Source organism: Cheilinus undulatus, linkage group 1 (genome assembly GCF_018320785.1).
Source record: "Cheilinus undulatus linkage group 1, ASM1832078v1, whole genome shotgun sequence".
NCBI lineage: Eukaryota > Metazoa > Chordata > Actinopteri > Labriformes > Labridae > Cheilinus > Cheilinus undulatus.
In genome coordinates, this window is record NC_054865.1 from 49,908,945 (window position 1) to 49,933,171 (window position 24,227).

The 24,227-nt window shown below is 38.2% G+C and overlaps 2 protein-coding genes across 5 annotated transcripts in view; one reads left to right on the forward strand and one right to left on the reverse strand.

Moving 5' to 3' along the window:
- Positions 1 to 355: 355 nt before the first annotated feature.
- On the reverse strand, positions 356 to 14,104 carry ero1a (endoplasmic reticulum oxidoreductase 1 alpha). The gene is made up of 15 exons (XM_041789644.1): positions 13,923 to 14,104; positions 11,063 to 11,182; positions 10,364 to 10,447; positions 10,141 to 10,182; positions 8,851 to 8,927; positions 8,592 to 8,665; positions 6,743 to 6,863; positions 6,391 to 6,452; positions 6,272 to 6,298; positions 5,905 to 5,997; positions 3,916 to 4,162; positions 3,755 to 3,824; positions 3,129 to 3,215; positions 2,440 to 2,576; positions 356 to 2,122 (listed from the first exon to the last, which is right to left on the reverse strand). The coding sequence occupies exons 1-15, from the start codon at positions 13,992 to 13,994 to the stop codon at positions 2,062 to 2,064; spliced, it is 1,374 nt and encodes a 457-aa protein (XP_041645578.1). The 5' UTR covers positions 13,995 to 14,104; the 3' UTR covers positions 356 to 2,061.
- A 2,592-nt stretch (positions 14,105 to 16,696) lies between these two features.
- The window catches only part of pacsin3 (protein kinase C and casein kinase substrate in neurons 3), a 53,215-nt gene continuing 45,684 nt past the window's right edge, over positions 16,697 to 24,227 (forward strand). For all 4 annotated transcript variants that reach the window (XM_041790220.1, XM_041790212.1, XM_041790238.1 and 1 more), the window contains exon 1: positions 16,697 to 17,102. The gene's annotated coding sequence lies outside the window, so the exon portion shown is untranslated. The remainder of the gene's footprint in view (positions 17,103 to 24,227) is intronic.

Below are 24,227 nucleotides of genomic sequence, written 5' to 3' on the forward strand. Positions count from 1 at the left end.
CTCGCATCAATTGGCTGGCCCTCTGTTGAATGAGGTCAGTCACTTTAAAGGGGATGAATAGTTATGCAATCACCTCTTTTACATTACATCTTTTTATTTAATTGGCATTACTTTGTAGAAATCTGTTTCCACTTTGACATTAAAGAGGATGTTTCTGTACTTTTTCTGTCAAAAAAGCCAAATTGACCATGATTGATTTATAGAATGAATAAAAGGGTAAACCATCCATGCTTTTTATGGGCACTGTGTCTCCTTATGCTAAAACCAGCCCTGGGTACACTTGTGTTAAAGATGACAAGAATGTTAAAAATGTAAAATAAGCACATTTTACTACCATTTTACACACAAACACACATTTGATAGAATAAGCAGAAGTCACAAATGTAATAAAATGTTAAATTCCTGAGTAATTTCTCATCTCAACAGACTGTATCTTTCCTCTACGTGAATTGTATTCAGCATTAGAAGAAAAAATAATTTACAAACAGCACCACCTTCAGGACAAAATCACAAACATTCTCCACAACTAAGCAACAAGTATTCAGTTTGTATTTTCACATGTCTGATTGTTGGTTGCTGTATTTTTAATGATTTCAGAGGTCAGATCAGATTTCATACAAACAAGTGTGTTTACAATCTTTGCCCTCTTGAGAATTTGATTAAAAAAATACTGAATGTTTCTTTTGTCTCTCTCCTAAAATCATGAATAATAACAGTTCAACTCTGCAGGCTAATTTCAAATCCATTCAAAACAATCAACAGTCACTTCAGAAACAAAAAAAATCCTTTAAATTATAGTTAGGGGTGACCCCAAACAGTCAAACATTCGACAGTTCAACAGTCATGTGCCTGCTTTTGAATAAAGGTCATTTCATTCCAGCTTTATGGGGATATTTAATGTCTAATTCTACACAGATTTATTCATTCATTACTCACATCCCATCTTCGTGTAAATATGAACTTAGTAATACTTTGGTGCAATTCTCAAAAGTACTTGTACTCTGAAAAGCACTTGTGTACTTTAAACAGTCTCTTACATGAGAAAATTTAAGTGGGATTATTGCAATTTGTGGGGCCATCGGAGTGGTGAGATCTCAGCTGGCCTCTAATTTTTTTTTTGTTTGAATAATATTTCACAATATCAGGGTAAAAATAACTTGAAAAGTGTGTAATCGTGTCACAGATAGCCTAGCAGGTCGCATCCAGTGTAGCTGGACAGAAGCTAGTCCTACAATTGGGCTGGGTAGGTAGGAATTTGACCTGAGGCCTGCATGTCATTCCCCACTCCATCTAGCTTCCTACACTGTCCATTGCCTTGTCCTCTCCAGACCCCCCCCCCCCACCCCAGTTTTTGAACAAGTTAAAAATGATGATGATCCTGAAAATGAAACATTAAAGTTGTGTAAACAGCTTTTGTCATACTACTCGACAACAAGTAACACGGCTGACTGTTAGACGGGGTAGGTGGCCTTTAGACTCATGAAGAAGACCACTTGAGCTTTGGGGCTTCTGTATTGTCAGTGGGCATGTGCAATAAGGTTATAAGGTCACCATAATGTAAACTATGGCTCAGTTTCAATACACCCCTTGCCCCTGCCACTAATGATTCAGGGCCTTGGAGGCCAGTCTTAATGAATAACAAAAGATGGATCAAGTCACGTTAGGGAATTACTTCTTATGCTAAAAAGTTCAACTGTGTGGTTTATCTCTACAAATGAGAATATGGATCAGTGAGTGCAAATTAAGGGCATTAGATGATTAGTCAAAGATAGACAAAATCTGACCAATCAGATTTAAGCATGTAAATTCTTAGATGAGGATACTCCTTGTAATAGTTGACAACAAAATGGTTTTTCAGGTTTTGTAAGTACATAAATCACGCAGCAACATCCCTTGCCGTCTTAACAACATTAACAAATAACATACAGTGAGTGAAAGAAAACAGTAGAACAAGATCACTCCTGTAAAAATTGCCAAAATAAATAACAACATGTTAGTCTGACGAAGCTCTGATTATTTAAGATAATAAACTCTGATTATGTGACACCTCAGTCAGTATCATCATCGATCCTCTGCCAGCAGTGATCTGAAGGTCTGCAGCTCTCTGATGCTCGTGGAAATCCTGTGAGACATTTCAAGAAGGGGCAGTTATCCACAGAGCAGCATTCATGTTTTAAAGAAATAAAACGACATCAGAGCTGTTGATTTGGCTCCCCATTCTGACTGACATTACATTGACATTTTTGAGGATATGATGAGAAATTCCTATTAAGGCTTCAACAATTCTACTTCCTCTCATGGAAAGAATACTTCAGGTTTACAATCTGGTAAAGATTTTAATACTAAAATCTTCTGTGAGCTTCTTTGCAAATGTAAATAGCTGCTGAGAAGATTCATGATTCACAGATATGATGTCGTAATGCTGACAGACTCTCTTACCGTCCAAAGGCGTTGAGCAGAGAGACGATCTCCTGCCGGCTGAGCTGAAATCTGGGTCGCTGGTCGCTGGTTGAGGGCAGAGCTTCAATCTGCCGCTCTGAAAACAAAATCTTCAGTGATGTTCCTAATCCCTGTGTCTAATGATGACAGAGAGACAGAGAGCAGAATAAGAGGGAAAATCATGATGATGTAGTACTGCAGCGTACATAAGCTGATTTTAACAAACAAGTCTCACACAGCCCAGTCTTCTTAAAAAAATTTAAGTATGTCTTCAGACACAGATTAATCCAACTATTACCAATAGTTACCAATTTACTAAAGGTTTTTGACTAATGTCTTGTTCCCCAAATGTGCCTGAAATGGTGCTGTCCCTGAGAGGTTTTCTTCAATGCTTTTCCATCTTGACCAGAAATCAGAATTGCACCAGTGAACTAAACTTCTAAACTGGGCAGAGATGAAGTAATGCCAAAGACTCAGAAGAGCAGGTCTGCCTTCAGTCTTTGGTAATTGAAGTGTTTCAGATCGAATCCTTTTTTTTGCCATTGCCAAATGTACCATGAGATTAGTCTATACCATTAATTTCAACATTTCAAAGCAAAAGATTCAGCATAAAAATAAGTACATTCCCGTACATATTCCCAATATTAGTTACTATGCTAATACATCAATGTGAAAATAAATGTTCAGACCTGCAGTTTGCCCCATAGTCGACATTTGAAGCAGCCCACACAGTCCATGATCCTGGAGATGTTGAAGAAGGCTAAACGGATGTCCTCCTGATTGACAGAAGAAAACAAAAACAATTATGACCAGAACCACCATGGTCTGCCACCACTCCACAGCCTGCTTAGAGGACTCTGGAGGGGAAAAGTCCTCCACCTCAAAAGATCGCTCTGAGGCAGCAGTGCTGCGGGACTCTGTGTCACTTTCTAGCAAGGGGTCACTCCCGCCTCATCTGGAAAACCCCATCCTTTTCCCCTCTCTCCTCTCAGTACCAAATTGCTCACTTTCTGTGCATTTTTTCAATTACTGACATGGGCAGAGCTGGGGGTTCACTTACAATTTAAAATACTTGAATATCCATTCATCAAAAAAGGCATCAAATATATCTCTACTGCTCATTGAAAGAAAGTAATCACTGACTTATACAGGACTTCAAACGAACTGTATGAGTATCATGGTGGTAATGTGGTCTGGATGGTGACCGAGAAAAGAAAACAAACTCAAATAAAGCCACAAGCAGGACATTGTTGGTTACAGCTCTTTGATGATCTGATAGAGTCTAAATAAAAAAAATCATCAGCCTAACCCTTACCTTTAGTTTTGCTGCTTCTTTTTCATTGCCTGCAAACAGAGATGTCTCGTCAAAGTGCAGAGGAAAAGATCTGGAGACAGAAGAAACACTGAGCAATCACAACAGACACAAGAGCTGCACAATGACCCGCCATTACTTCTGGTTTCAGGGTCCATACTGACCTTGCCAGCTGCAGGATGTCCAGCAGAAGCTCTTTGTGCTTCTTGTCCTCCTCGGCTCTCCCTGTGTAAAGTTTGAAAGATGGCTGCGTGAAGAACGGCAGGGCTTTGGCCAGAGCTCGCAGCTCTATCAGGTACAGGAAGTAAAGGTTACGCAGCCTCTTCGGCCCCTCGCCAGCCGTCAGCTCTGAGTCAAAACGTCGTCTGAACTCCGGAACATTGTGACCCCACGTCTTCTGAAACCAGCTGTCTGAAGGTTGACACAAGGAGGGAGGGTGAAGAGTACAAACAGTGCCAGAAAAAGTTTTCGACCCTTTGGATGTTTTATCCTTTTATTGATTTTATAAATCAGTCATGGTCAATATAATTGGGCTTTTTTTGAAAAAAAAAAACCCAAAAACTCTTTAATGTCAAAGTGAAATCAGATTTCTACAAAGTAATGTCAATTAAATAAAAACATAAAATAAGCGATTGCAGAAATATTTACCTCCTTAAAGTCAGTATTTAGTAGATGCATATTTGGCCTCAATCACAGCACTGGATAGGTCTCAATGAGGCTTGCACATCTGGACAGTGAAATTTTACTCTATTCTTCTTTGCAAAACTACTCAAGCTGCCATGTTGCATGGGGATCAGGCCTAAACAGCCCTGTTCAAGTCCAGCTACAAATTCTCCATTGAATTGAGGTCTGGGTTCTGACTCGGCCACTCCAGAACATTCACCTTGTTGTGTTTAAACCATTTCTGTGTAGCTTTTGCTGGATGCTTAGGGTCATTGATTTGCTGGTAAATATAAATCTTCTCCATACCCACAGTTCCCTTGCAGACTGAATAAGACTGTCCTCCAGGATTTTATAATTTGCCATATTGATTCTACCTTCGACCTTTACAAGGCTTCCAAGGCCAGCTGCTGAGAAGCATCCCCACAGAATGATGCTGCCATCACTTTCCTTACAGTGGGTATGATGTGTTTGTGGTAATTTGCAGTGTTTGGGCTCTGCCAAACAGAGCATCTTGTCTGATGGCCAAAAAGCACCATTTTGGTCTCATCAGACCAAAGAACTTTCTTCCACTTGTTTATGGAGTCTCCCACATGCCTTTTGGCACTCTTAAACGGTGCCTTTGTCTTTGCCACTCTCCCATAAAGCTCTGACTGGTGAAGAACCCAAGCAGAAGTTGTTGTATGAAAAGTCTCTCCCATCTCAGCTGCTGAAGCTTGTAACTCTTTCAGAGTAGTCATAGGTGTTTTGGTGGAATCTCTCACTAGTCTCCTTCTTGCTCGGTCACTCAGTTTGTGAGGATGGCCTGATATAGGCAGATTTACAAGTGTGCCATATTCCTCCCATTTCTTGATGATGGATTTAACTGAACTCTGTAGGATGTTCAGTGCCCTCAAAATTATTTTGTATCCATCCCCTGACTTGTACTTTTCAATAACCTTTTCTCTGAATTGCTTGGAGTGTTCTTTTGTCTTCATGGTGTAATGGTAGCCAGGAATACTGACTGGACCTTCCAGACACAGGTGTCTTTATACTACAATCACTTGAGACACATTCACTGCACCCAGATTATCCTCATTCCACTAATTTTGAAACTACTGTTAACCAACTGGCTGGACCTCTGTTGAAAAAAGTTTGTCACTTTAAATGTAGTGAATATTTATATAATCACTTATTTTGTCTTACATATTTATATTAAATTGACATTACTTTGCAAAAATCTTTTGTCACTTTGACATCAAAGAGTTTTCATACAACTTACTAAAAATTATATAAAATCATTAAAGCCAAAAACATCCAAGGGGTGAATACTTTTTATAGGCACTGTATATTTGGAATTTTCACTTTTTATTTGGAATAATTTAGCAGGCTGAAATCTACCAAAGATGACTGAAATGATTGCTTTTTTACTCCAAAAGAAACTCAGACTTCTATTTGATTAATAAAGTGCCATAAAGTCAGATTATATTAGTGTACATAGAAGAGTGTCTCACCATCCAGGAGGTATCTGGCACTCAGGTGGATGTTGATGCTGGCATGTAGGCCTGAGATGAGTCGATAGAAAGCTCTTTTCTCCACACACTGACCTTAAACACAGAAAAAAAAATGATAAGCGATTAAAAAAAACAATAAAATAAGGGGTACAGATGGCCTAGCGGTTTGGTTATATCAGCCCAGATTCAAGTCCAGCTTGTGGCCTCTTTCCACCATGTGCCCTGACTCTCTCATCCCTGTTTCTGACTCTATCCACTGTCTCTCTCTCTTTGAATAAAGGCTTAAAAAGCCCCAAAATATCTTTAAAAACATCAATAAAACAAATCAAAGTGTGTCTTTGAATCTTCAAGTGAAATGTAGCCTTACCTTCCAGCCATCTATGGAAAGTTTTAGCTGTAAGGAACACAGACAATGTTTAGTTAAAAAGAAAACACATGGATAAAAAGTGTAATCTGTGCTGTGGTGTAAAGTTAAAGATGTCCCACCTTCTTTTCCTGAGCTGTTATGGTACGAGTTAGGAAGGAGTGGTCGCTTGATAGCAAACGGTCTGAGATGGAGAATAAAAAATAGCATTTTTAAGAGCACTGGAGTCTCACAAACATGAACTAAGTGATAAATATACTAGGAGCTGATTTAGTGGGTGGCACAGTAGCTCAGTTGTTAGAGTAGGAGCAAATATACAGAGGCTAAAATCCCCAATGCACTGGTTGCAGGTTCTAATCCTGATCCTTCCCCATATTTCCCCTCTCTTCAGCTATCTAATCAAATAAAGGCAAAAGCCCCCCCAAAACAGACATGTTCCTCCACCGATCATAGTTTTATGTCGTGGATGTTTACTTGAAGCAGTTCTCTTCATAGATGCTATTCCAGATCCTCCAGGCTTCTGGTCCTTTGTAGCCCGTGAAGCGCTCTGGGTTCAGCAGCAGGTCCACGTACTGGGAGTCTGGTGAATCCTCATCTGAGACACAACAACAAGCATCAGTCATCTTTGAATAACTATTGCAGGATCTTTTTGTCAGCAGAGCTTAATCAGAAACACACATTTATGCCAAACATGGAGAATCATGTCAGTCTTTTTATCCAAAATAAAAGATTTTTACAGCTATTGAAGCTTAATGATATACAACAAGGCCGGCTCTTAATGCTCCTTGTGTAAGGTGCTTTTCATTTTTAATGTTTAGAATTTACATTTACACTTAATGTTCCCTTAAAAATTCTACTGCATATTTTTGAGTAGACTACCTCAACATCTTTTTTTTTTGCCATGTTCCAAGAAAAAAAACTGCACTGTAAACAGCAACATTGAGTTGAATTAACTCAGTTTTTTGTAACATGTTCTAAATACTTACTGTTAACAGGTTACTTGTACTTCTTGGCCATAACAGCTAAAGGGCTCAATTTACTTTAGTTTACTTGGTTTAAACAAATTAAGTAAAAGGTGGTTAAAATGGAGTTGTGTTTACTTAAAAATCCAAAAACAGCTATTTCAACTCTACTTTTATGAGCTGATTGAACTCATTTTAATTTTAAGTGAACAGTACTCCAAAAATTTAAGTATTTTTGTGATAACTCAAATTATTTGAGTTATGGCAAAGTTTTCCCAGAATGCCTTTTGCACTAAACCTTTGTGCACCACAAGTGAAGTTACTGTATCAGTTACAGAGGTCTAGAGGGGGCAATGTTAATGTCAGTGAATGTTGGATGGCACACTGCCATTAATGAAATATCAACTACTGGTTCACTGGGTCACTAACAGCCATTGTTGCAAATTGTTGCACAAGTTAGTCTACCTTAGGTGAACAAGACTTTTCAGTGAGTACTATTTGACATTTTAAGGTAAGCAGTTACCTATGATAGTTTGAGTTCTATGAACATCTCAGTGTTTACAGTTACACTCAAAGTAGATGATAGCCGAAGTCCTGTGGACTTAAATTAACATTTGAATCTTAGTTTTGAGCACTTAAAATAATTGATTTTAAACTAGTAGTGAATACTTAAATGGTTAGAACAAGAACCGCACACTAAAAATAATCAAGTTTTTTAACTCACAAGTCAAGTGTAGTTTACTTGATATTTTTGATGCAACACGTTTGCATATTTTTTAAGTAAGCTCAACTAATTTTATTTTACAGTGTGTGGGTTATGCTCTGTGATTATGTTTTATATTTTTTTCATGACAAGTTTAAAATGTATAACATTGTCTGTCTAAGCTTTCCTTTACTTTACTCATGTCCCCCCCATAAATGTGTATTTCCACTATTTTTGCTTCAGATCACACATTTCAAAATTAGAACCCCCTTAAAGCACATCAAATATTGTTTTAATTTAATCTTATTACCAGTTATTACCTGGCAACTTAAATTCCGTATACAGTATGTAGCTGTAAGAAATTTTACAGTTACGTTTTCTTTTAACTTTAGCTTTGCAAAGTTTCCCTGTAAACATTAAAATACATCAATACTGTGTTTTAAAGTCACTTTACCTGTGAAATAAAAAAAAAGTCAGAGCTGCCAAAAATATAAGATATTTATAACAACTTAATAGTTCTACATTACATGTTAAAGCTTTTCAAACATGAGCTGTTACCTCTACAAAATAGTTTCTATTAATAACAAACTTGTTTTGATATTGAAGATAGCATCAACCTACATTTAACACTTCCTCTAACTGATGGGTTTCATTTTACCTTCTAGCACACAGAATCGCTCTGCCTCATCATCATGTTTACTCCAGTTGAGAAGAGCCTTCCTGGTCTCCTCACTGAAAAGAAAACAGAGATGTCTAAGTACATCTGATTGTCATTTTTCTGTTAAAGTTTTGACAACAAGACTTTTACAGACCCCTGATTATTCATCCCTTGTGTTTTAACTTTTTTATTGGGTCAAGACTGGGATGTTCTTGCTCTATAACTGTCTTCTTATATGATCTTGACGGTCAAGACTCACCTTAAAGAGACATCTACAGCTCCGAGACGTCCTGCCTGCTCACACTCAGCCAGCTGTTCATTTGATTCTGCTGAATACTGAATAGACACAAATGTTACAGTCACAGCTTGTCCATAACACACACTTAATGTTGTTCCCTGAAAAAAACTACAAGTTGGAAATAGGGAATACATGTATTTTTTCGTAATCTCAAATATTCAATATCAAAAGCAAAGTGACAGAGTAACAGTGGTCTTATTAAAACTCGCTGAAGACACCTGAAACATTTCTTAAATGAAAAAATGCAAGAATACTTCCTGCAGTGCTGTGGAGCATGTCACGGGGCAGCTTGGGTAACAGAATGTCTATCTAATGGCCGAGAATAACCGTGGTCAGTTACTATGAAGCAGCACAAAACATGTTTGAGATAGAGCAACAGAACAGCAGCTTCAATCAACAGTTCACTCTTCCTTGAGAGGGACAGCCTGTCTTGGCCAGGACATTCTTGATAAAGAGATCCTCAATCACAACAAGGTTTTACTGGTTAAATACAATAAAGAATTGTAGACATAACCAGTGTTTTCACAGCATTGATAAACAGGTTATATCTGTCAAAGCAGCTCTGTCATGGTGGCCACTAAGGCACAATGACTATTTCCTGTTACAGCTATACAAATATTATAGCTGTATAATATTATAAAAATCTCACATATTTCACCCCTTTAAGACAAGTTTACATTGTTCTCAGAGGTCCCCGAAACATGCCTGTAAAGTTAGTTGCACTCCAGTAAAGGATTTAAGCATGTCTAAAATGCCTTCTGTTTCAGCCCTGCTCAGAACGAGCTGTTTCTGTGACTGTAGCTTTAAATGTTAATGAGCTGTCTGATTCCGCCCCTCTCAGGAAATGGATGTGGCTCTCCTGATCCTCCAACCGAAGGGCCAACCGAACCTGGGGGTGGTGCTAACTCCCCACATGACATCATGAGGGGAAAATCTGACAACAGCTTGTTTCAGCACACATTTTCTGAAAGGTGGAGAAAGATGGAGGGGGAGATGGATTTTTCTGATTTTTGGGGGGATTGTGGACTGTCCAGGGGCACATATTTTTGTTAGAAAAGCCTGAAGAAGTGTATTTTTCATAATATGTGACCTTTAAGGATTTCTCTGGATTGTTTGAAATATTTGATTAAAGGTGAGTGCTTGAATATAATGCATTAGTAACTCTGTAGAAGTCATTTTTAAATTAATGTAGACATTTCAGTGTGAATATAGTATGTATTATGCCTTTAAACATGATCCAAATCATCCTACCTTGTTGTGCGAGGATGATCTGAGCCCCTCGGGCACCTCATTCTGTCAGAAAACACAGTTATTACAATACTCTAATTTTTCAGTTACCTAATTTTTCAAAACCTTCTGTAGTTCAGAGCTTATCCTATTCAACCCACTTCATATTAAAACTTTATTGTTGATGCTAATAAATATTGTTAAATATAAACAATGAATAAATAATGATAATCTTATGATGACTTACAGGCTCACAGGGCTTCACAGCACAGTCCCTCAGACCGCATTGACTGCTGTCAGTCCAGAAAGGACACGGTTTATTCAGGTTCACCTGATGGGTATTGGACAGTGTTAATTTCGTCGACTACAAATTAGACTAAAACTAACAAAAATAGATCTGTGAGGACTAAAACTGACAAAAAAGTAAGTTTAGTTTTTTGTCAAGACGACTAAAACTAGACTAAAATGTAATGTAGTTTTTGCTGGACATTCAAAATCCGTGATATTTCTCCACTGTGGGTAAATCTGTCAAAAAACAATGCATCTGTAGCTATTCTGTCTCTCAGCTGTAGAAAGCAGGGACCCCAGCGTTGGCAGAGTGCAGAGAACACACTTACATGATATGGTACCAGATTTAGGTAAGAAAATAAATGCTTGGACTAAAAGTAAAGACTAAAATGTGAGGACTTTTAATGGACTAAAACTAGACTAAAATGGTTTTGAGTTTTCATCAACTAAAACTAGACAATCTTAAAAAGGGTAGAAATGACTAAAATGTGACTAAAACTAAAAGACATTTCATCTGAAGACTAAAACTAAGAATAAAATCAAAAATAGCTGCCAAAATTAACATTGGTATTGGGTTAAACAGGACATCACCTCAGCCTCATATCTGTTTATGTCTGTCTGTGTATGTACAGTTTGTGTGTCTCTGTGTTGATTTTACCTTATAGAACCTGAAATAGTCAGACTCCAGCAGTGTCTGAAGTTTGGGGAACAGCTGCTCATTGTTGAAGCTGTCGATGGTTTCCACGTCACACGTGCAGTCATCCAGGTCACCTGTGACCTGAAAACACAAACAGCTGCTGAGTCAGCGAGACGAGTGAGATTAATTTGTCTGAATTGTGTCTGAATTGACTGATTTAAAGCTCTGATGCTATTAGTGATAATGGATGAAAGTTTATAAAGAGTCTACCAGTAGATTGATTATTTACAGTACCTATAAAAAGTATTCCTCCCCCTTGGATGATTTACCTTTTTACTGATTTTATAAATGAATTGTGCTCATTATAATTTGGCTTTTTAACATTTTTAAACTCTCCCTTTAACAAAGTAATGTCAATAAAACAAAAGATATGTAATGTAAAATAAGTGATTGCATAAATATTCACCCCCTTTACATTGACTGACCTAATTCAACAGAGGTCCAGCCAATTGGTGCTAGTAGCCTCACAATCAGTGAAATGGGGATCACCTGAGTGCAGTGATTATGTCTCAAGTGATTTTAGTTTAAAGACACCTGTGTCTGGAAGATCCAGTCACTGGTTCATCAGTATTCCTAGCAACCATTACACAATGAAGACAAAAGAACACTCCAAGTAACCCAGAGAAAAGGTTATTGAAAAGTTCAAGTCAGGGGATGGATACAGAAAATGTTCAAGGCAGTGAACATCCCTCAGAGTTCAGTTAAATCCATCATCAAGAAATGGAAGGAATATGGCACATGTGTAAATCTGCCTGGATCAGGCCGACCTCACAAACTGAGTGGCCGTGCAAGAAAGAGATCAAAATGGTGCTTTTTGGATTTCAGACAAGACATTATGTTTAGTGGACACCAAACACTGCACATCACCACAAATGCACCATCCCCACTGTGAAGCACAGTCATCATGCTGTGGGGGACGCTTCTCAGCAGCCAGCCGGGGGGGGGGGGGGGCTTGTAAAGGCAGAGGGTGAAGTGAATGCAGCAAAATATAGGAACCCTGGTAGACAATCTTATTTAGTCTGCAAAAAAAAAAAAAACACAGCTTGGGAGAAAAATTATTTTCCAGCAAGACAATGGCTGGGCTTGAAAATGGCTGTTCACACCCAATCCCTGTGGAACCTGACAGACCTTGAGTAGTTTTGCAAAGAAGAATGGAGTAAAATTGCAGTGTCAAGATGTGCAAGCCTGATTGAGACCTATTCACACAGACTCAGGGCTGTGATTGCAGTCAACGATGACTCTATTTAACACTGACTTGAAGGGGGTGAAAATTTACGCAATCACTTATTTTGCATCAAATATTGTTTTTCATTTGACATTACACTGTAAAAAAACTGTTTTACTTTGATATTTAAGAGGTCTTTTTAATGTTTTTTAAAGCCAAATTATATTGAACATGAATGATTTATGAAGGATAAAACCTGGGGGTAAATACATTAAATAGTCACTTTATGATGTTTGTTGTCTTATCTACTACTCAGCTCTTATTACCTACTTTATATCTCAGTCAAACAGTTTGTGATTAAATTGTTCTCCTTGCCTTTAATTAAAAAGGTGTTGCAAAGGAAGTCAGTACATTTAAATAAATTCTGTACTCAAGAACAGTTCAATTAATTTTAGATCTTCTCTATTTCAGTACTTTTATCTTGTGCTACATTTAACTTCTACCCAAAATCCTGACATACATACTTCTTCAATTTTGTACATTTTGTGTTGCAGCCTGATGCTACATTTGAAGCAGTCTGTAGCATCAGACTGCAACATATTTAATTTTTTTTTAAAGTGGAGGGGGTCTGACTACTTCCTGAATACACTGTGCACGTCCTCACTGTGTGGGTGTTTCCTTGAAAGTCTTGCCTCAGTTTTAAGTGGGACAGATGAAAAATAGTGACTCACTAAATCTAATGCATCTTTCATTTCCTCTCCCATGAATGATCAATGTCAATTCACACTGTTGATTGTTTACAGTTTACAGTGTCTTTTAGCAGACACTTTTGTCCCAAGTGACGAACATCAGGCCAGGACAGGTAGTCCTGGAGGGCCTTGCCCTGGTACCCCCACTGGCTACTCACTGAGCCCAATCACCCATTCTGCTGGGTCAAAGTCAGCATACTTACACTGATACTTTCCTTGCTTTTTTTCAATCATGGTATTTTCTAAGGGTAATTACAGATGGACCGTCTGTGGAGCATCTATTCTAGGGGTTCACAAACTTTTCAGCCCAGGACCCCCAAAATAAAGATGCCAGAGACCAGGGACCCCACCGTACCCACACAAGAACACTTGTGTGCAGACTTAGCTACAATTTAAGGATTTCTTAGATATTACTTTGATTTCAGCATAAATCTCACCAAATGACCTTTTTAATCATACATTCAACTAGTTTCAAATTTATATTCTTATAAAAACAGGTCAAATACAGCCTACAATTTGAACTCAATTAAGAATATTCCTTGTTTTGGAAGGCATCTGATGACCCCCTCTCAGTGTCTTGTGGCCCCCGAGGGGTTGTTTAGTTACACTTTACTCAAAATGTAGAAAGCTTCATACTGTTTTGTTAGAGGCCTCCAAATGACATTTACTAGCCCTATATCAATAAACATCATGTGTGACTGTGAAACACTGGCAGGAAACTACATCTGCACCACAGTTAGAGCTTTTACTCTTCATCCTGTTAGTTCACTTTCACTTTAAAGGTTTTAAATTTACATTTAGGATAGCCTTATCTTAACAGTGTGCTCATGATGCAGCTTATTCAACATGTAAACATATAAAAGTTAGAAACACAGATGTTCATGTAGTAAAATCAGCAGTCCCTCACCTGACAGAAACACCTGCTTTCTGCGGACCCAAACATGATGAGGAGGAGGACTAGGGAGACCACCAGCTTCATGACGACCTCTTCTCTTTACACGGGCCTCCGCTTGAGAACCAGCCTCTGTCCGTAGCCTGCAATGAGTTAAAAGTGAATGTTTCTGTTCAGGAGAAGTTTGGCTGAAGAGCTCAGAGCGGTGACGTTTTACTTCCTGGTACTTCCTTTCTTTATGTCCGCGACGTGGAATACGTGACCAGATGATCAGAAGCTTTAAGCAACATGACCACGCTTCAGTGAGATAAGAAAATTATTAAAATAAAGACAGGCAGAGCCCATTCATCGTTTTGTATTGTTACAACCGGCGACAGCGGGTTCTTTGACTTTCTCATAAAAAAGACAAGTATCAAAATGATGTCCGTCTGTAACCCTTATTGAACCAATACATATCTAAAATAAAGCTATACACACTGAAATATCATGAGCAAAAGAATCATTTAACCTGAATAATAACATTTTTTTAACTCCGTGAAATACTATTTTCACTCAAATCGGGCTTTTACGGCTGGTTAATGTGATTTTTTTTACTACTACCATTATGATCAAATATTTAAGTTTATTAATGTGCAAATAACAAACGTCAGTGAAGTTTTCTCCTATGTTTTTTAATATCAGAATTCGTATGTCTACCTTAAACGTTAGTTCAATATGTACTCTTCAGCCACACGGGTGTGCTAAAGTACGCATGATTCTTCAACTTCAATATAAATCCAGCCTGTAAAATGTATTCACCAATATAATTTGTCTCTTTGACTTTTTTTTATTTCCAGAACCTCTTTAGTGTCAAAGTAGAAACAGGTTTCTACAAAGTAATGACAATTAAATAAAAATATGTAAGGTAATATATATATATTCATTCTCATAATCCAAATCCACACCTGGTACCCTATCATCCACAATATAAATTTATTTTGAAAGATCCACTTTATCAGTACGTTTGGAAATTATTATTCACATTTTTATTGTTGTTCTCCCAATTGTAAACTTCTTTCTTTCAGTTTTGTGCTGTTTGTATGTTTGGCTGCATGTAACTTATTGAAATTTTGTTAACTGTGCTGTTGCTGGTCTTTAAAACAAAGAAATTTAACCAGAGTAATCTATTTCTTAAATTAAATATCAGTTGCATTAAAATGAATTAAAAAATAATAAAAGAATTGTAAAATTTTACAAAAATAGATGATTAGGCTTCAGTAGTTCCTTCAGAAATCGGTCAAAGGTATTGCTTGAAGTTGTATACAGGCTCATTTGTGTGCATCTGTAAAGGTTTGTATTTGTGTTGTCTGAATTTAAAGGTAATGTTGGGTTATAGTCTGATTTCTACTTGAAATGTAAGCATAAGTCGTCATAAGGGATGGAGATCGTTTATTTTTCTAGAAATTGATACTGTTAACTATCAATATTCATTATCGATCTGAGTCCTTATCAATATCAGGAACAATAATTTTCTACAGTTTGGGGTACAGACCAAATGAGGACAAGGACTTACAATAGAAGTGGTAAAAACTGAGTTGTGTTTGAGTTAAAATGCCATGATTCAGTCTGTCACATCTATTTTATATTATTATTCAAAGCTGCATTTATTGAAGTTTCTCATCAAAAAATAAGTATTCCTTTTTTGGGGATATTTGAATACATCATAAGGTATAGGACACAGTCGTCTAATTGTCTGAGGTTAGCTGAACGCACCATATTTTCGGTCTTTCAGCTTTTAAAGGTAGCTAATTAACTTCTATTATGACGACTCCAGCACGGATTTCTACACAGGGTTAATATTTTTGACTAACATGACTTGATGTAAAGGTCGAAAGAGCACAGACCTGTTTTAATAACATTCAGCTTTCAGTCTCAGGTGGGCTTTAAATTAGCTGCAACTCAAAAAAACACAAAAGTAAGAGAGCGTCTGTTACACCTGCTTTAAAGAGAAAGAGCTGTCTCCTTGGATTATAATGACAGGATTACAAATAGAAAAGAGCACATAGCTGTAATTGAGTTTACTCTGACAATAAACCGGAACACCAGCATACGGCTACATATGCACTGCATATCAGTGCTATGTAAGTTTTTGCACAGGTTTAGTTCTTGTACAGGTCAAAATGTATTGGCCAATGGGATTGAGGAAAATCTTGGACTTGCATATCAAAATCAAAATCCAAATGTTAAAACCACAAATTCTGTTTAGTTTTTGAAGGCTGAAAACATATTGTCATTTCCTGAGGATAAACTCAAGGAGTAGCGTAGAGAGTGAAATTAGAAATGGGGACAAGCAGCATTAAAAAAATGCTGATGTAAAGGAGGTGGAGTCCAATTATAACCGTTATATGCTCTGTTTTTAAATTATCTCAATAGAAACCGTGATTTTAAATGCCCCCAAACATGTGTGCAACGCCTTGTAATGCTGCTTTCATGGACAGTTGGAAAACATTGATGTATCCCCTATATAGGCCATTTAAGTGTCACTAAATTAGCCACTGATCTTTCAGCGATCTCGGGTGGCAGCTGAGGTGGTTTATGATATTTCTCAAGTGGTCTATGATATAAATTTATGCTGAACGTTTTAATATGTGTAGTTGACATGTGTACAATAACGCGCACGTCGTTGCTCTACAACCTATGGTGTTATTTTCCCTACAGCCCCTGAAGGCAGCATAAAGCCGTGCAGCAGACAGTAAAGGGTTAAACTCTGTAATAGGATGAATGGATATTGTGGTGAGCAGCATCTGATTACACACAGACGCCAGTAGGCAACGGAGTGGGGACGACACGTATAATCTACCCATCGAATCTGCTTCGTATTCTCTTTGCAAGAAGACAAACTCTTTATTTCTGTCGTTACATTTCACGCCGGAAATACAACGGAACTTTTTCTCATCGAGAGGAGCCGTTTAAGAGGCGTTGGGGATTTCTTTGCACCAGCTCGGATCTTCTCGTATAAATGGCTGAGAGGACCCGACCAATGATTGCGGAGTAAACTTGCAAGATGTCGCAGTTTGTGGAGGCTTGAAACACGGACTCGCCGCTGTATGTTTTACTTTTGGAAGATCATAAACGCCATAACTTAAAGTCTTGGTGATACAGACACTCCTGAAGGAGTTCGGGTTTATTTTGTTCCTCCTGCACGGAGTGAAACAGGTAAGACACCTCACCTGGCTCCTGCTAGCACATGCTGACATACCCGCAAGCCTTGAAACCCGAAGATTTATGTTCGCCTTCATGTCCAATATGGGCATTTTGGCCAGCTAAAATGTCTCTAATGGCGCGAGGATCAATAACTGTCAAATAACGTCCGTTGGAAGCTAAGCTAACTTAAAGCGTGCACAAATTTGAAGTGGTTTTATCGGTTCTAAACTTGATAAATATCGTATTGTTGATGTCCTATTTGATTATACGGCTTTTATTTAGTTTTGTAAATAAATTAGCCCTTAATGTATTATATAATTTAGCACAGGAGAAGTTTAGATTGATTTACCAAGCTAACGTTTAAAACCACCTGCACTAATGCTAGCTTATCTGACATGTAAGAGATGCCGACATGATGTCACATCTTTTTTTATTCATGAATATGCCAAATAGGGTCACTATCCCTGTCAAACAGATTTAGTTAACATTTTAAAGCCTCATTTAGTGTTTTTGGCCACTAGGGGCAGCACAAATGACATTAGTACAGCCCCTAAATTTTATTACCTTATCAGATTCACTATATGGACAAAAGTATTCGCCTGACCATTACACCAACAGGCACTGTAATGACATTGTATTCAAATACATTCACATTAATATGGAGTTGGCCCCCCTTTTGCTGCTGTGACAGCCTCCACTCCTCTTGGATGGCTTTACATAAGATTTTGGGGTATTTTTGTAAGAATTTGTGCCCATTCATTCTTTTAACGCATTTATGAGGTCAGGCACTGGTGTTGGATAAGAAGGCCTGGCTTGCAGTCTTCTGCACTGGGGCGAGGTCATGTTGGAATAGAAACGGGCCTTTTCCAGATTGTTGCCACAAAGTTGTAAGCATAGCATTGTCCAGAATGTCTTGGTACTCTAAAGCATGAAGATTCAACTTCACTGGAGATAAGTGGCCCAGCCCAAACCCTGAAAAACAGCCTCATACCATTATCCCTCCTCCACCAAACTTCACAGTTGGCACAGTGCAGTCGGGCAGGCAACGTTCCTCTGGCATCCACCAAACCCAGACTTCCTTAACCTGGCACGCCAGATTGATTTGTTTCACGCATCCATCTGGAAAACCACTCAAACACAGCGTTTCGGAAAGGGCAGAGCCTTTGAAAAAAGATTCAGAGTGTGATTGAATGAACGGTCTATCTATCACATCTTTACGGGCCAATCAGAACAACAAAACATGTGACATAGCTGCTATCGAGCTGCACCCCTACCGAGGACTAAATTCCATAGAGAACTGCACAATGCAAATCATGGCGGCTGTAGACATGTCAGTACACGACTTCTGTCATTTTTGAAAAGAAAACAACTCAATGTTGTTCTTTGTTCTTCCTTTAACAAAGAAATTTCGCCAAGTTTTGATAAAACTGGCACTTTAGCAGCATCCATTCTGCCATAACTGCACCGGTCTCTTGTTGCTGCCTGCATTGGTCACGACTACACCACGCCAGAAAGTACTGCCCCTCGTCGCTGATTCTAACCAGGCCCAAACTATTCAGACAGGAGCTTTGCAAGATGGACTCGCCAGTGAGAAACACAGAAACGGGCGTATTCATCTGCTACGCAAGGTTAAGACTTCCTTATTTGACTGCCAAACAGAGAAGGATGATTTGTCACTCTGCAGAACATGTTTTCATGGCTCTACAGTCCAGTGTCCATCCAACACTTGGCATTGGACTTGATGATGTGAGACTTTCATGCAGCTGCTCAGCCATTGAAACCCATTTTTTTAATCACAAATGTTTGCAAATGGAGACTGTGTGGCTAGGTGCTTGAGTTTAAACATCTGCAGCAATGGGTCTGCCTGAAACACCAGACTTTGATCATTTGCAGGTGTGGCCAAATACTTTTGTCCATATAGTGTATCACACTTTATTTATTTATGACCACATGTATACAAAAAAATCAAAAACAAAAGAAACAGAAGCACAGACCCTTATTAGCATTAGTTTCTGATGTATTATCAATCACTCAGTCTTGTTTGTATAGTGCCAATTCATAACTGGAGTTATCTCAAGACACTTTACAAAGAGGACCAGTCTAGACCGTACTATCACTACCACTACTACTAATGATAATGATAATGATGATGATAAAAATAATGATGACAATTGTAATAATAACAGTGTCAACAAATTCAACAGGAATGGCAAGACATTATCATGTTTTAGTTTTCCCAGCAGACATTTTGACTCTCTAATAATCACAGGTGTTAGTTGTACATCTGTAGGTTACTTGCATGTATGGGGCTGCTAGCCTCTCCTTCTGTCAATGCAAATGCTTTTTATTTTCAAACTGCAAAAAATAGACATATAAACACAAGCTCAAAACATAGAAATTGACAGGGCTTTCACTATGAAGTGTTAACGTTATCTCAAGCCACCAACAACAAATCCAGAGGATCTGGGGAAAAGAGGTCAGATTTCCTAAATCAGCAGATAAATACAAGGTTCAGATAGCAGGAAACAGGACATGTTGCGTAACTTTCTATTTTGTGTAGTTGTTAGAAACTGGACTTACTCTGTGCTATTATTAAATTAAACCTCTACAAGTTAAAGATTATCATTTCCAACAGCTGAGATGCAGCATTGTTCAAATGGATTCAAACCCTTTAGTGTCAATATAGACATTTCTGACTATTCGAGTGGCTAATTTGTTTGCTTGTTTGTTTTTTGACAACAGTCATTTTGACTTTCAGTGCATATGTCATGATATTTAAGTAGTTTTTTTCTTGATAAATTTGGAATTCAAATTTCAATTTTTCTGATGGTTCCATGGTACAATTTGTACAAATTATGGTCCTGTACGACCTTTAAGCACAACAGTGTTCACTTCCAAAAACACTAATGAAAACATTTATATATCTTTCCCCAATTTATGGGGTCAAATCTTTGTCTCAGCTTCAGTCCTGATCAAAACATTCACATAAATGGGAGCAGGTGCTGGTTCTGTATTTTGCCGTGTCAACCCTGGCCCTGTACTTTTCTGGCCTCCTGATGACCATCATCCTGGCCTGCATCAGGCCAATGCCCCATCTCTCCAGGGAGCCTCTCAGTTGACCTCTCCACCACATACTCTGTTACCCCTGGGCACCGGGTCCTGGGCACTCAGTATGCGATGAGCTGGATCAGGCCCGTGAAAACACAGCAGATGCCCGTACAAATGTAGCTGGCGCTCCTGTATCAGGCAGCAGACCCTTCCCATCCCTTCTTACCTGAGCACGTCAGCATTAGACACATGGTCTTGCCAACAGTATCCAAAAATGAGCTGATGGGAACAAATTTCACAAAAAGCTTTATTCACAGAGTTTTAGTTCTGTTTTATGAACATGTAGGATAGTTTATCAAATTTAACATTGAGCTGTAGCCCACTGTTAATTTTGTTAATTAAAACTATGACTAAGAATGTTCGTTGACAGCCTTTTTTCCATGGCAAAAACTAGATAAGACTAACAAAAATAGATCTATGATGACTAAAACTGACTTACAGTAAGTTTAGTTTTTGTTAAGATGACTAAAACTAGACTAAAATGTAATGAAGTTTTCGTAGGACATTCAAAATCTGTGATATTTTTCCACTGTTTGTGAATCTGTCTAAAAACAATGCAGCTATAGCTATTTTGCCTCTTAGCATTAGAAAGCAAAGACCCCAGGTTTGGCAGGGTACACAGAACACACTTACCATGATTCAGTACCAGATTTAGGCAAGAAAATAAATGCTTGGACTAGATGTAAAGACTAAAATGTGAGGACTTTTCATGGACTAAAACTAGACTACAATGTTTTGAGTTTTCGTTTACTAAAACTAGACTAAAACTAAAATGCATTTCATTTGAGGACTTAAACTAAGACTAAAATTAAAAATAACTTTCAAAATTAACACCGCTGTCCCCCATCATAAATTTATGATATTTAAATATTAAAAGTGGATATGATTTGTGGGATAATAAGAGCAAATAAATGATGATTGTTTGCTAGTACATAAACTTTAGGCAACCCCTGCATAACTCACGCCCTCAGTAAACCACTACAGCCCAAAAGTCTGGATCTCTCCCTGCATTCTTGTTAAACTAACATGCCTTGCAGGTACTTCATGTTACTTTTGCTGGCAGTAGAGCAGCAGGTTCTGTCAATGGGACTCATCTAAATTCTTAAAAGTTTCATGAATAGATACAAAGTTCTTTTTGAGTCATGGAAATCTTCATGGGGAGTCTGGAAGTTTCTGTCAAACAGCAGTTTTACAGTTGGATTAACGGAGGGGTGGGGCAGGCAGGTGGCAACTTTTTCCAGCTCCAGGCTTCAAATCCTGCTGGGCAAGGGGAATGTCATAGAAACATGAAATATGTCAACACTGAATGTTAATTCCTGCAGAGTCCGTTAGCTCTATTCTGGTTGGCTCACTCATCTGCTCACATATCTTTACCCAAAAAAGTAATAAAAAGTCAAGGCAGAAGTTACAAACTGAAAGTTAAGCTCATCCCAGAACAGTCAGATTCTGTTGCACCAACAAATGCTAGTTTATGAACTTTAGGTTGGTAACAAACTGGACAGTCTTTTTCCTTTGATATATAGCTTTCCCTTTGCATAGAAGAGTTTTAGCTTAAATTTGTAGATGCAGTGATGTTCTGGGTTAACTGACAGTAGTTTTCTGAAGTGTTCCTGAGCCCATGATGTAATATCCTTCACAAAAGGTGCCTGTTTCCAATGCGACCCTGCCTGCATGGATAAGGTGACATAACACAGTGGTAAACATGCTCCAGCCCAACGTTTTTAGAACATCCTCATATCCTTATCATCACATAATCCTCATATTTGAGAAGCACTTTATATGTTTGCTTAAAAATGACAAGAAATAAAACAAAAGTAGTTGCAGATTGATTTGTTGAACAGTTTGTAGGTTATTGAACAATTCTGGAGTCAGATGTATTCCTCAGAAATCTCCAGTCAGGAATTTTGTTAAAGCTCAGATTTTTGCTTCTTAGAAATCCAGTGTCTTCTGTCTTGCATTTCTAGGCAGCGAGGCTTTAAATCAGTCATTCTGGAGTCAAATGCGGACAGCAGGCAGAGCAGGTTCTGGGTTAATCTCTGCCACCCTGGCCTGCTATATTCAGCAGATTGTGCCAAGCTAGGCCATGCTGGAGTCCTGCTTGTTCACTGCAGAGCTAAAGGAGCTGGCATGGAGAACTGAACATGGCCTCAATGATGTGGTTGTGGTTGGAGATGAACTGGGAGAGCAGCTGTGTGTATGTGTGTGGGAACAAGGCTGAGTTGTCCTTTTCTTTCAGGCTCTGGGCTGCTGCTGTTCTCCGCCTCTCCATGGTCTGTGTTCATTTTTATGTTCTGTCCTTGTACGCGCTTTTCCAGAGGATAGGAGTAGGCTTTCCAAACTTTTCAGAGCGTTGAAAGTTGACATAACTGCTCAAAAACATTGAATTACACGTGTTTAAAAACTGAGAGATACAACAAAATTCTGCTACATTTTTTTGTTAAAGAGGAGAAAAAATTGTAATAATGTGGTATTTTAGACATGGCTGTATGTAAGGGCTTGGCAAAACAGACCAAAAATGTAATCTTTATTTTTTAGCAGAAGGCAATGCACAGTATATATTTTTGAATTGTTTTTTTTTTTCTGTAAAGAAAAAACTAATTGTCAAAATACAAGAATGATGAACTTTGATATGATTCTGATAAAAATGAAACCACACTGATAGCAACAAAATGGAAGTCCTACATGGCAATATTTCCAGTTTTATCTTCAATATCAAATATTGCATAAAACTCTTACACACTTCCTAAAATGAAACGGCAACAATTTAATTTATATTTAGTTTTGTGTGTGTCAAAATGTTCTATACTCAAACGTAATTCAAAATAATGAAACCTCCATTATTTTACTGATTTCAAGTACAGACACATAATGATCTTTAGTCAGTTTTTGACCAAAAAAAGAGAGTTGAACTGGTCGAACTTTGAGGTGGAACTGGTGTTGAGCAAGGAGAGGGGCTTTCCTAGAGGTTACATCAGAGACCGCTACATAACAATCAAATTCTACATACCTGTCTGCACAGTGATCGGTGCATACTCTGGAGCAAAGTGCTCTCTTTCTCCCAGACTGTTTTATTCTGCAGCATACGCTGAAATTTATCTCCAGTGTGTCAGAAGTGCAAATCTGCTCCACTGCTCAAGATACACAACGAGTCAAGTTTTGCAGAGCCTGCTGCCAAACGATGTAATCCACACAGAGCAGGTCGACTCAAACATGAACAACGAACAGAACATGGGATCAGTTTCAAAGTACAACACAATGCACAGACTCCTGAATGTAAATGTCATCACTATATCAGCATCATGTCACACCCGGTGACACTAGCCACAGGTCATCAGGTGGTCAGAGGGCCACAGAGGTTATACAATGACATGGATGTAAAAATGTTTATTTTTGAACACCACAGAACTTTATTTGATACTGTATATCCATGTAGAAAACAAAACCTTGCACCTAAACTTTGCAGTGTACTCACCAACGGTAGAAGCAAACTAATAACTTAATATTAAAGTGAGTAACAAGTCAACTGCAGAAGACAAAGTGATATGTTGTTTTACATGTTACTGTCATGTTAGCTGTTGAATGATCCTGCACAAACTCATAGTTCACCCATGATTCTGTGATCTCCAGCTGCTCAGAGCTGCACTTCAAGAACAGATTTGAGTGGGTGAGGGTGCCCACTGTCAGTAATTGTGATGGATCGTGGTTATTATCTGCCATCGGTTGTTTGTTCTGTTGCCCACTCTCATTATCCCCTGTACTGTGCCAAATACTTATTTTCCTACCTTCCATTTCCTATTTTATTTTTTGATTGAAGTCCTCTGGTTTCCTGAGTGTTTTTAAAATGAGTCCCTGACTCTTTATTTGTGTTACTACACTCAGAATTGTTTGGAATAAATGTGCTTTGTGGGTTAAGGAAGGACACTACTGAAAAATCTTTCCACTTTTCATATTTTCATTTTAATGTGTTTTAATTCTTTAAACATCAGTTTGCTTTATTTTCTCACTGGACCATCCTGGGAATATTAAGTA

Bases quoted from the DNA above. Each gene is read 5' to 3' on its own strand.
- ero1a (XM_041789644.1), bottom strand. From the start codon at position 13,994: ATGAAGCTGGTGGTCTCCCTAGTCCTCCTCCTCATCATGTTTGGGTCC. The intron at 8,928-10,140 runs GTAGGATGATTT...GTGTCTATTCAG, and splicing joins GATCATCCTCGCACAACAAG to TATTCAGCAGAATCAAATGA. The intron at 5,998-6,271 runs GTAAGGCTACAT...TCTGTGTTTAAG, and splicing joins TTTCCATAGATGGCTGGAAG to GTCAGTGTGTGGAGAAAAGA.